The sequence below is a fragment of the Puma concolor genome, chromosome E3 (genome assembly GCF_028749965.1).
Source record: "Puma concolor isolate L17-30 chromosome E3, mPumCon1.1.hap2, whole genome shotgun sequence".
Classification (NCBI taxonomy): domain Eukaryota; kingdom Metazoa; phylum Chordata; class Mammalia; order Carnivora; family Felidae; genus Puma; species Puma concolor.
Window position 1 is genome coordinate 39,453,408 of NC_141682.1, and position 12,643 is coordinate 39,466,050.

The following is a 12,643-nucleotide window of genomic DNA, read 5'->3' on the forward strand; positions in this document are numbered from 1 at the left end:
ATCTTGTCGCGGACCCGACCGGGGCTTCGAGCGCGATCTACTCGGCCCCGCCGGTCCCGGGCCCCACAACCGCCCGCGCACCCCGCTCCGCCCGGCCGGCCCGCTCCGCCCGGCCCTCGGCGCCCGCTCCGGCGGCCCCGCTCGCCTCTCGGCTCGGCCTCCCGGAGCCGCGGCGGCGGCGGCGGCGGCGGCGGCGGCAGCGGCGGCGGCGGCGGCGGAACGGGGGGTGGGGGGGCCGCGGCGGCGGCGGCGGCGGCGGCCCCGCTTCGCGCATTGTTTTTCCTCACGGCGGCGGCGGCGGCGGGCCGCGGGCGGGGAGCGGAGCCCGGAGCCCCCCGGTCGTCGGGCCGCGAGCGAATTAATTAAGTGGGGCGCGGGGGGGGGGGGGGAGCGAGGCGGCGGCGCGGCGGCGGCGGCGGCGGCACCATGTTCCCGGGGACTGCCTGAGCCGCCCGGCCGGGCGCCGTCGCTGCCAGCCGGGCCCGGGGGGGCGGCCGGGCCGCCGGGGCGCCCCCGCCGCGGAGTGTCGCGCTCGGGAGGCGGGCAGGGGATGAGGGGGCCGCGGCCGGCGGCGGCGGCGGCGGCGGCGGCGGCCGGGGGCGGGCGGTGAGCGCTGCGGGGCGCTGTTGCTGTGGCTGAGATTTGGCCGCCGCCTCCCCCACCCGGCCTGCGCCCTCCCTCTCCCTCGGCGCTCGCTCGCGGCTCGCGGCTCGCGCTCGCTCCTCTCCCCTCGCAGCCGGCCGGGGCCGGCGCCCACCCCCCTGCCCGGGAGCCCTTGCCGGCCCGGCCGCCCGCGCTCGGGGCTGTTTCCGCGAGCAGGTGAAAATGGCCGAGAACTTGCTGGACGGACCGCCCAACCCCAAACGAGCCAAACTCAGCTCGCCCGGCTTCTCGGCGAATGACAGCACAGGTGAGGGGGGGGGGGGGCGGACGGGGGGCGGGGACCCCACCCGCAGGTGAGCGGCCGGGAGACCCTCCCGGAGGCGCAGGCCGGCGCGGCCGCCTCCCGGGACCCCGGCGGGCCGGCCGAGGGGGAAGTTTGTCGCCAGACTGCGCCGGGGCCCGAGCGGGTCGGCCCTGTCCCGGCGCTCCCGGCCGGCCCGGAGTTGGGGAGGCCCCCCGCGCGCCGAAAGCGAGCGGTACTTGGGCGGAGGAAAAGTAAAGTGGAGCGTGCTGGTGGTCTTCGTGGGGATTCCACGCGCCTCCCCGTGCCTCCGTGCGTCGGCTCACGCGGGGCTGCCTGGAGGGATGACAGCAAGAGGGTACGTTTCTTGGTTAGGGAAGGAAAAAGTGCAACGCAGGGGGGGCACCCAAAGTGTTTTCTGAGCTAGTAGCACAGTGCGCAGCGCTGTCGTAGCAGCAGCCAGCCCGGGAGTTACGACTTAGAAGTTTCTTGGAATGTGCTCCTTGGGAAGACATTGTTCAGCAGTTACCTTGAAAACTCTCGTTGTTTGATCGCGTAAGTCGTAACGTTTTCCCCACCCCGAACATCGGTAGCGGGACGTCCTCAAAGTTGCTGTGGTGTGTTTAATTTCAGAGGTATAACCTGAAAAGAAAGTTAAATAGCAGATCGTCTTGGGCTGCAATCTCCACTTGAGCCCGTGTGGCTTTTACAGTGTAGATGTATAAAAAATTCTGTTAAGGAATGTCGGAATTGCAGTTTTTCCAGAAAAAAAATTTTTTGGCAGGAGGTTCAATAAAACATTCCTTGCAACAGCATCTCTGAAAACTTTCTGAGGTAATCCCATCAGTTGCCCAAGAGAAGTATTTTAATTTCTCTTCATTTAACAATTCTGGGCTCTTCTGGGATGGTTCATGGTAGCGTTATGATCGAGTTGGATTTCCTCTTTCAGAGCCTCTCCTTTGCAGTAAAAACTTGTGCGCCGCTGCGAACAATTCTGTCTCCAGCGCAGCCTGCATTTCTCCAGTAGGGTCTCGCAGTAGCAGCATCTGAAAATCAGTTTATAATGAATGGATCCAAATTGAATTATATTGCTGCAGCAATGCCTTCGGTTTTGCCGTAGACACAGCTGCTCCACTTGTGCAAACATTTCTGTGGCCACCGGCATATTTCTACTAATGGTCTAAAAAGTCTCTTCTGTTGAAACAAAACTTGAATTTTGTGGCTTCAGTTTTAGTACAGTTCCTAGAATATTACTGTAGGAGTGAGAGAAATGATAAAAAAAATCTGCCGTAAGGAGATTCTTGCTTAGTTTAAATGAAATTTCTTAAATGATGGAGCTGGCAGGGGGAGTAGATAAGTTTCTTGGGACCGGAAAGTCACTAATAATACTTTTTTATTAATTGGTAAAGAGTTGACAAAGAGTTACTTTGTCACATCAACTTCTCTGAAGTAAGAAATGTGGAAACAACCTTTTACTGCAGAACAGATTTTGCTTTTTTAATCTTGCTATGTTTTAGTGAAAAGTCTTTAACTGTATGAAAGATAGATTATGCCAGGCAAGTTCAGCTTTGAAGCTTGCCTTCTGAAACTGGTAACTTTTTGAATGGCTTTGCAGTTTTCCTATTGTTGAATGAGGTTATTGCAGATTTTGCTTTTTATGGAGGGATAAATTACTAACAAGACTTCACAGAAAGGCTTGTCCAACTGTATGCATTTAGCAGTTCCCAAGATGGAACCCAAAGAATGGCCTTTTTGGCTAGTTCTGCTCTTGGATGGTCACCTACTTGCTTGATGTGTTGCTAATCACAAAGTTTATCGGGAAGGCTTTTTCCCTCTAGGCCGCTTCCCCGTCCCCCACTTCCTTTCCAGTTTTGATCCTCGTAAGGCATGAGGGCTTGCTGTTTTCCAAATGTGGAATAAAAAAAGTTTTTGATAGCTCTAATGTAAATCATTTAAGAATAAAGTTCATAATCATACTTGATGTCGAGTCCCCTTGGTCATACATTCATCACGTCACATTATCGTGCAAGGGTCTGTTAGCGTGGGGCCAAGGAAGGGATCATCACCGAGTACATTAAACGAGGTACAGCCTTGTCTCCCATAACTACTAGTCTGAGACAGACATCTTAAGGATATATATTAAGCAAATAAAGGACCAAAGGAATTTCATTATGTACAATCAAAGGAGTAAAGGCATTGGGTTAGATGGGACAGTAGGAAGAGACTCAGCCTCGTCTTAGTGATGGGATGTGTTTTTGAGGTTCCCAGGAGAAAGTTGGGCCAGGCGGAGCAAGGTGTGTTTCCTGTGTCTGCATAAAATGTGAGTGAGGGGAGCTCTGTGCTTGGGGGGCACTGAGGGGTTAGGAGCAGCAGCAGGAGGAGGCCTCGGTGCATGAGAGTGATTTGGACTGCCACGATCCGGTATGTGTCTGTGGGGTCCGGCCTGGGGAGCTTACCAGCCAGGTGCTCCCTGCAGGGCGCTTGCAGTCTAGCAGGGAGGACGTGGGGGTGCGTAAAACATGCCAGTGAGGTAAGGTGGCATCTCTGTTCAATGTCGTTGCCTCTGATGACAGGTAGGAGGTGTCTCTGAAGGCTGAGGAGGTCAGGGAAGGCTCCTGCGGAGGGTATGCCGAGGTGATATGGGACTGGAGACGGTGCCCCAAAGGAAGGTAGCAAGTGGAAGAAGGAAAAATCGTGCTGCTGGCCTCCCCCAAACCTCAGCGCTGGAGCAGCACTGGGTTTAATGTTATGAGATGTTGTAGCATTTTCCTGTTTTACGCTGATGCCTTCAATGCTTTCGCACAAATGTAGTCTTCCTTTACTTGGCGCCCATCGTTAAGAGGTAGGTCTGTGTGTTTCCAGTGTGTAGTTAGCTGGGTGTTTTGGAAACGTCTTTATTTAATACGTCCTGATTAGAACAGCATATTAGTGTGTTTCAACAGCAGGGATTCGTGATTTAACAGTGAAGGGAAAATAGATATCCAGGCAAGCAGTACACTTTTTTTTTTTTGGTCAGCTTTATTGAAGCCAGATTTACACACGACAAATAGACTAGTTAGTTGAAAGTTTTTTAAGTCTGTCTTCGGAAAATTGAACGCAGATCTGTTTCATCCTGTGCTGTTGAAGTGTTCCTAAGGAGTTGTATTACACTTTATGATGTGAATCCCTTTAAATGCAACAGGAAATCGTATTTAAAAAAAGTTTGGGGTAAATACAGTCACCAACCAAAGTACCTTGTACAACAAAATGATGATCTTTCATGTATGTGTAGTGCTTTGCTTCCAGTGTCCTTCTTCCCCCACCTCACCATGGTACTCGCCGCATCCCGTGAGGCAGGACGGGAAGATGCTCTTCCTGCCGCTTCTGGGTAAGGAACCAGACCTGAGCGAGGTGATCTGCCCAAGCAACAACACAAAGGGCGAAACCAGGACCAAACCTGGATGATTCAAGTGCACAGTTGTGTCCATTCATTTTGTACATCTGCATCCATAAACATGACATTCGCTCGATCGTGGATTCAGGAGTTTGCGGTACGTGGCAGGATTGAGTAGCGCAACTCCAGCAGCTGCGGTGAATCTTTGGGGGAAGGCCGTCACCAGCTCTTGGAGGGGGAGGTGGCGCAGGGTGTGTTCTTCCCACCAGGGTAGCCGGGCAGGTGCTCCCTCTCCCCTCCGGTTGAGTTCTGGCTAAATAGCAAGCGTAAGCTTTTGTGGAGGCTTCGACTTCGCTTACTTGTACACATGTTAGAAAAGTAGGGGCTTTTGGATAACCGAGGGGCCAGAACGGTGCACCGTCGGAGTTGCTCAGGGATGATGACGGGTAAGTACATCATAAGCACGATGACAGGGGTGCCTCCCAGTACAGCCCACTGGGACAGCGGAGAATCACTCCTGCTTGACATTTGAGCGTGAGCCTCCAGCTCTTAAACCTCATGGAAACAAGGGACGGAGACTTGTACAGGGACGGAGGCTCCGTTGTAGGCTATTTTTACGACTTCTAACTTGTAGCCACTGTGGCCATGTGACAGTATGTGATCACTGGGGGCTGTGTAAGTGCTGACTTTGTATTTTTACTTTGTGTGTCTGAGAACTAAAGAGTTAAAAACGATTTTGCCAAAGTATGCCTTTCCTGGTTAGGATGAAATGTACCTTATTGTGAGCTGTTCAGGATTAGCAGAACTTGCTTTAAGCCACTTTGGTTCTTGGATGACAGTGGGGACACCACCTCTTCGATCTTCTGTCGAAGCCAGCGTTTCGAGTATATTCCAAGAAACTAGAAGGCATGCAGAGAAGTGTTTCTCTAAAAAGGTTTTGTGCTCATGAGAGACCTGGAATAGCTGAGGAGCTTTACTGCAGACCTTTCCAGAGCCTTAGCTGCTGCCGGGCTCTGAGTCTTGGAGAGCGGGTCTGTAGTTTGCACGGTTCCGAAGCCTTTCTTATGGAATACAGGGATCGACAGACACTGTGTAAAGGGCCAGAGGTCATATTTTTGGCTTTGCATGACCTATGGTCTCTGTGATAACTACTCAACACTGCCATTTCAGCATGAAAACCGCCCCGGACAGTATGTACACATGTGGATGTGGCTTTGTGCCAGTAAAACTAGTAACTTTTGTTAGTGCCAGGGATTTGGCCCTTGGGGTCACAGTGTGGGACACTGATGGAATGCGAGATTAATGCTCTGAAGATCCTCGATTTTCTCTTCTGAAAAGTGGGTGTGCCCTGTAGTCCTGGCTAACTGAAAGTGCTCCTGTCATTGGACCAGCAGCCTGTTTGTCAACGGATCTGGAAGTCACAGTAGCCACATGCATGCATCCTTGCAGGCTCACAAGCAGGCAGATCTGTTGTGTAACACGCTCAGGATATAGGAGAGAATTCTGTAGTCAAGACTGTTGTTTTTTGTTTCCATCTTTAATTATTTATATATATATATGTATATATATACACACATATATACATGTATACACACATATATACATATATATACATGTATATACATATATATACATGTATATACGTGTATATACATATATATACATATATATACATGTGTATACATATATACATGTACATGATATGTATATACATGTACATGATATGTATATACATGTATATGATGTACATGATATGTATATACATATATACACATGTATATGATATATACATGTATATATGTGTATATATATTTTTTAGTTTTTTAACATTTGTTTTTCAGAGAGAGAGTACAAGCAGGGGAGGGGCAGAGAGAGAGAGGGAGGTACAGAATCTGAAGCAGTCTCCAGTCTCTTAACTGTCAGCACAAAACCTAATGCAGGGGCTTGAACCCATGGACCACATGATCATGACCTCAGCTGAAGTCGGACACTTGACCGACTGAGCCACCCAGGCGCCCGTTTGTGTGTGTGTGCGCGTGTGTGCATGTATATGTGTATATATGTACATATATATATGTATATGTATATAATTTTTAAAAATGTTTTATTTAGTTTTTGAGAGAGCATGAGGTCGGGGAGAGGTGGGGGGTGGGGGGGACAGCGGATGCAAAGCAGGCTCTGTGCTGAAGGCTGACAGCAAACCCGACGCGGGGCCTAAACTCATGAACCGTGAGATCATGACCTGAGCCAAAGTTGGATGCTCAACCCACTGAGCCACCCAGGAGCCCCCAATTATATATATATATATTTTTTTTTTTAATTTTTTTTTTCAACGTTTATTTATTTTTGGGACAGAGAGAGACAGAGCATGAACGGGCGAGGGGCAGAGAGAGAGGGAGACACAGAATCGGAAACAGGCTCCAGGCTCTGAGCCATCAGCCCAAAGCCTGACGCGGGGCTCGAACTCACGGGCTGCGAGATCGTGACCTGGCTGAAGTCGGACGCTTAACCGACTGCGCCACCCAGGCGCCCCTATATATTTTTAATAGAAACAGGAGGACCAAGAAATTTTAAAATTGCAAAAACTTAGGCAGTGTGATGTGTTTTGAAAATTCTTAACTCGTTTGAAGCCTATTTTGAGCAGCAAATGAATATGTGATTGTTTCTTTACTGTGTATGTAACAACAGTTGAGTCGGCGGTACCACTAGGTAGTAGCAGTATACAAAGGATTCTGATCGATGGCTCTGAGTAGCTTAGAACTGTCAGCAAAATAAGACTTGGAGGCAAAACTCGAGAAAAGAATACAAAATGCTATCAGCTGCCAAAATACATGAGTTCGGGCAATCTGAAGAGGGCTTTATGTGTTCGTCTGTTCTTCGCTGAACGCCGCTGTGTGCAGAAACCCATGGCTGATGTCTAGATGGGGGGGCACCTGAGCCACATCCTGGGGACCGGTAAGGAGCTTGGCCAAGGGAAGCACACACCAGGAGTAGCCTGGTGGGCCCTCCGCTCGCATAGTCTGTTGCCTCCCCGGCCTCCCCTACGGAGCCAGAGCGGAGAACCGGGCCGCTGGGGAAGCCCGCCGGTGTCCTTGCCTTCTGTCGTGTTGGGAAAAGCTCTTTGGCCACTCGGAGCAGTTTTGTCTCCGTGAGTGTCATCGTGCATGGCCTCTGGGTATGATCCGCGGCCCGTGGCGCTCACTGAAGTCCTCTGGTTGTCCCAGACGGCCTCTTGTAAGCTCTCAAACTCTGGGCCACGCGCTCTGGTTTTCAGCATGTGTGCCTGCTGTTCCCCAGCCCGCGCTCAGGCCTTTGCGCCTGGCGGTGCATCCCGCCTTAGAAATGCCATCCCACGCTTGCTGGGCGGGTTCCTCAGGGCTGGCGTGGTCATCTGTGGCCTGCCTTGACTGGGGAAGGGACGCCACACTTGCCCGGCTCAGTCTTAAACTTGGCTTTTGGGAATATTCTCATATCGCAGCACATCACTGACAGGGAAATCTAAGCCCTTGGGGCGGTCAGTGCCCTTTGAGGGGCTTTTGCCGTCGACTTGCCGTGGGGGCTGGGGTCCGCTGTCGGGAGCGCCTGACCGTGCCGGCGTGCGGGCCCGTGGGAGCGGAGCAGAGGTTGCCCAGCTCGGCTTGGACTTGACCAGCCACGAGTCTCTTCAGACACGGGAGCTGGCGCACCGAAGCGGAGGCGGCTCCTTTTCCCCCAGGATTTTAGATAGTATAAGGGGTGACTGTTGCTGCCTCTGAAGAACTGCCTTCAGGGTGTGTCCGGTTCTAAATTGGGGAAGCAGGGCTGTCTCTGAGCTCTGTGTCTAAAAGTTGGATTCCTTTTTTTCTTTAAACCTTCCCATCGGACAGACAGGAATTTCATCCCGTGTGACAGTTTCCCCCGTGTTTCATTTCCATTAATCAATCACAGGAATGTTTACTGGAACCGTCGCTAACAGTAGTAAAATCTAATGGTGAAAAAATTTCACCTGATTTTATCTGACTTTCCTGTTCTTAGGTGTCCCGTCTGCTGCTGTTTGAAAATCTCTTAACTTGCCAGTCTTTCTGATACACCTGTGCCTTATTGGGTACAGTAGTAGGTCCTTAATAGTTGTAAGCTGTTAAGTGGCATTGTACGATTCTCTTGTAAAGCAGATTCTTTTTATAATTCAAAGGCTTCCCTCTGCACTACCCCCCAAATATTTTGGATTTTTTAAAATCAAAGCGGTACCACTTAGACATACTTTCACTTTGTAGTTCAAATAACCGATGAAATAACCAGAAAAAAAACTATATGTTTTGAGAGACTTGTGTAATATTTCAATAAAGGAGTATTTGATATTTGATTACAAACTGAATGATGACATTCGGAACTACAGAAATCTGTTAAATAATTAGGGTTTGCTTTGACAATTATGGACTATAAAAGCTTGACCCAGTTCCTTTGGATTAAAATATTTTGAGTATTTGTCACCTGATTAAAAGTAGAACCTTCTAACCATGACTCAGAGTTGAAGGAAATGTCAGAGCTTTTTATACTGGGAGGCGGGCAGCATGGTAGTAAGGAAGGCACCCGGGCCTCGCTCAGTGTGGACAGAGTCTCAGCTCCCGGCTTATCAGCTCTGCAACTTGGGCTTGTGACTTTACATTTGAGCTCGGGGGGTGGGTGTGGGTTGGGGGTCTCACCTGTAAGAGGGATTTTTCCCCCCTAGAGTTTTCCTTTTTCACTTTGATCAGTTTTGTATACTGGGCGACTATGGTTCCTGGTGTCTAGCAGGTTGCCGCAGCTGTTACTGGTGTTTAACTGTGTGGGAAACCGTTAGACATACCCTTCTCCTTGAGCCGGTGGGCATTGGGATGATACAGGTGAGCAGTCTGACCCAGAACTGGATCCATGAAATTTCTTGCCGAATAAATGGGAAAGTGCCGCCCTCCCCCCCATTTCTCCCCCCCCCCCCCATTTCTCTCCCCCACCAGGGCTGGTGTGAGTGGGGTCTGGCAGTCTTGCAAAAGAGTGAATTAGAGGCTGGGGTTTGGGAATCCTACAGACCAGGTGATAGTTTGACACACTTTGCTCAGTCTGTGTTTGAAGTTAAAAACTATTCTGTATTGGAAAATTGAAGTGGAAACGGAATTGTTTTTCTAGTATTGTTTCAGAACAAGGACTTGATTTAGGTTAGGACTTAGCGAAAAAGGAAAAGCAAGTATGGAGGAATTGTAAAAACAGTCTTTCTTTTTCAGAAAACAGAGTTAGGGGAGAAAATGGCCTTGGGATCACTATGCAGTTTAGTCAGGTTGATTGGTGGGAAGGATGTCGGTGAAGTTTAATCTCCCCACTGGGTCGGCTCCCTCTGGTCTGGAAAGGAACAGATTCAGCTTTTTGCTGTATTGTGGGGATTTTCTCTCCTACAGATTCTATCATAAGAAATTGTTTCAGTGGAGTGTACTATTTGCCATTCTCCTAGGTATTTTGGGTGTGGTGCTTTGTGGGTTTGGCCACTAAAAATTGCCCCATGGTGGACAAAGAGCTTTTCCTCTGAATTTGTGCCTTTACGTTAAATCTTACTTACCTTTTATTTACTAAATAACTTTCATTGAAAATGACACAAAGTAATGAAGTACTGATAGATTTTCTGTGCTGTTGTCGTTATGCCTCTTACTCATAGTGGGATTGGGTTTTTTTGAAGAGCACAGTCTGCCCAGGGTTGAACTTCTCTTTAAAAATCTGTGAGAGAGTCATTTGAATTATTGGGAGATAGTTGGCTATTTCCGCTTGCACTGGTGACTTTCTCAGTCTTTGAAAGTGTAAGGAAAAACTGATCTCTTCCCAACAGTAAGAGAGTAGATTTGGCCATTCCCTCTGTTTGAAATGCCAGTGTTCTCATGATAGCCTCTCCGCACCGTCCAGTAGAACTTTATCTGTGATGATGACACACACGTTCTGTAGCCACACGGCCCAGTGCCGGAGTCCCTGGCAGCTTGTGGCTGTTGAGTAAATTGTTACTAATGTGATTCAGGAGCTAAATTTCAAATTTAATTTTAATTAATGTAAATGTACACAGCCGCCTGTGGCTCCTGGCTGCTGTGTTGTACAGCACAGCCCTGAGGACACATACTTCTCTCGTTTGTTCATGGTTTTCTTGAAGGTATTTATGACCATCCTTCAAAGGGACCAGTTTTTAAAGACGCTTTGAAAAATATTTGTTGTTTTAGATTTAAGATTTTTTTCTCCTTTAGAAAATACTTATTGCACTGTGGCGCCAGTCCTAGAGAAACTGTGACACGAGTCCAAGTCCAGTGTCTGCCTTCGTGGGAGGCCGCTGTAGTCAGGTGTGACTGAGTATCTAGGAGGGGAGGTGATGGTCCCTTGCATGATGCAGGCACAGGACGGTCTCTTCCGAAAGGTCTTGGAAGGCCTTCTGGGGGAAGTGACGTTAGCATGGAGACCTGAAGATGAGTAGGAGATAGGGGTGGGGAGTACCGTTCCGGGTGTAGGGAACAGCATAAGTAGCCATTGTGAAGGTCTGGAAGCATGTTCCAAACTCCTGAGTGTGTAACAACAGGTTTTGCAAAAGCCGGTTTTATCTTTGGTGTATACTCACTGGGCTACCATGTAGAGGCCATGCGGTCTTGCTTCTGAGAGGCGGAGACTGCTGGGGTGGCCCTGCGCCGGGTGTTGGGTGGGCCCGGGCCAGGCTCTGCTGTCCCACCTCATCCTTTTACTCAGAGATTTAAATGCTTAGGTAATTCGGATCAGAGATACGTGCTTATTATGTGTGGGATACCGCTCGTCTGTGGTGCTCCCGCAGAACGGTGGTTCCGTCCCCTGGGCCAGAGGAGTGGTGGTGCGGGCAGGTGGTCCAGCGGCCCATGGGTGCCTGTCTGATCACACAGTCTGATCAGCGCTGGGAGGATGCGGGGCTCCAGGGACGGGCGGTCAGGGAAACTGCTCAGAGGAAGGACCACCTTGGGGGTGGGGGCGGCGGTCTGGGCACCTGAAGGCAAGGTAAGGGTGTAGACAGCTCCTGGTGCCAGACCAGGGAGTCCAGATCATCCTTTTAGGGTTTGAAAACAATACAAACTTTTAGAAACCCATTGCGTCCAGGGTAGTTGGAGGAAGCTACTGTGATTGCTCCTCAGAAATCTAGATCAGCTTTTCCCAGGGTGTATTTTTTCATCCAGGTTCCTATCTGCAGGAGAGCTGACAGCTGCCTTCCCTCCCCACAAGCCGGGTTTGTGAGAGGAGAAGCCCCACGAATCACAATTCGTGTACTTAATCTGTTAGGAGATTTTTGCACAAACATAATTTTCTTGAAAAAGTTTTTTAAAAAACTTTTTGAGAGTGTGGGTAACATATTCATAGAGCCCAAACTTGGAAATGGCACAGAAGAAGGTTTGGGGAAGGCCTCCCTCTCCTGCCTTCGGAATCCCCAACCTTCTGGGCCATTCTAGAGCATACTGTACAGGTGGGAGCCCGTGCTCTCTCTTGCTTGTTCCTGTATGTGGCACAGCTTACATGATGCTCCACTGTAGGTGGCCCCAGACTGATCAGTGTCTCAGAGCTCTTGGCAATACTGATACTTGAAGAGCAGGCTTCATTCTAAAAATCCTTTTTTTTTTTTTTTTTATGGTAAAATATTTTGGTGCTGTACTTAACATAAAATGATTTTAGAGTTTATATACCATAACTGAGAATTGAAGTTTAAACTTTAGTTAAAGTAAAAACTTTAGTTTAACTAAGGTTTAGTAAAAACGTTAGTAAAAATGAATTTCATGTCACCTGAAGACTGTCGGAGATTCTGTTACTGTTGTCATGTTGCACATCCCGTCATGCAGCCAGTTCACACCTGGTTTATAGTTACTCAGTTTCTGGAAAGGATTCCTGAAACCTGTGGTTTTGATTACCTGCCTTATTAGTTGATGATACACATGTGTCTCTAGCTTAACAACCTGTTTGTACACCAAGAGGATACAGTAAAAAATCAGTCTCTTGTTTGGTAGGACTTCTGAGAATATTCACGTTCACTCCAGGTCTCTTCATTAGTTTAGTTAATCAACCTAGAGATCGCAAAACACTAAGGTGACCGAAAGGTCCTTCAGGAGGAGGGCGGCTGAGTTGCCTGCTGTTGCTGGTTTGGGGAAGGGAAAGTGATCTTCCCTTCAAAAGGAAGAGAAGTCTGAGAGTTATTAAATAAGAAAGGATGGAAAACATACATAATAATTAGATCCTTTTTAGGAGTAAAAAGTGTGTGTACTTAGACTTCCAGAAGGAAATCTCTAGAAATTGTTTTTCTTGGGGATGGGGGACTGAAGATAGTTCGGTGGGGGGGGGGGGGGGGTTCTCTGCTTTGCACTTCCTAGTCTTCTTGA

The 12,643-nt window shown here is 49.1% G+C and overlaps 1 protein-coding gene across 4 annotated transcripts in view; it reads left to right on the top strand.

Moving 5' to 3' along the window:
* The first annotated feature begins 262 nt into the window (after positions 1 to 262).
* Positions 263 to 12,643, top strand: part of CREBBP (CREB binding lysine acetyltransferase) — a 128,441-nt gene continuing 116,060 nt past the window's right edge. The window contains exon 1 of one of the 4 annotated variants that reach the window (XM_086692123.1): positions 263 to 910. In XM_086692123.1, the coding sequence (XP_086548249.1) occupies positions 826 to 910 (85 nt within the window). In that variant the 5' untranslated portion in view covers positions 263 to 825. The remainder of the gene's footprint in view (positions 911 to 12,643) is intronic. The other 3 variants (XM_086692121.1, XM_086692122.1, XM_086692124.1) reach the window with 3 other exon arrangements.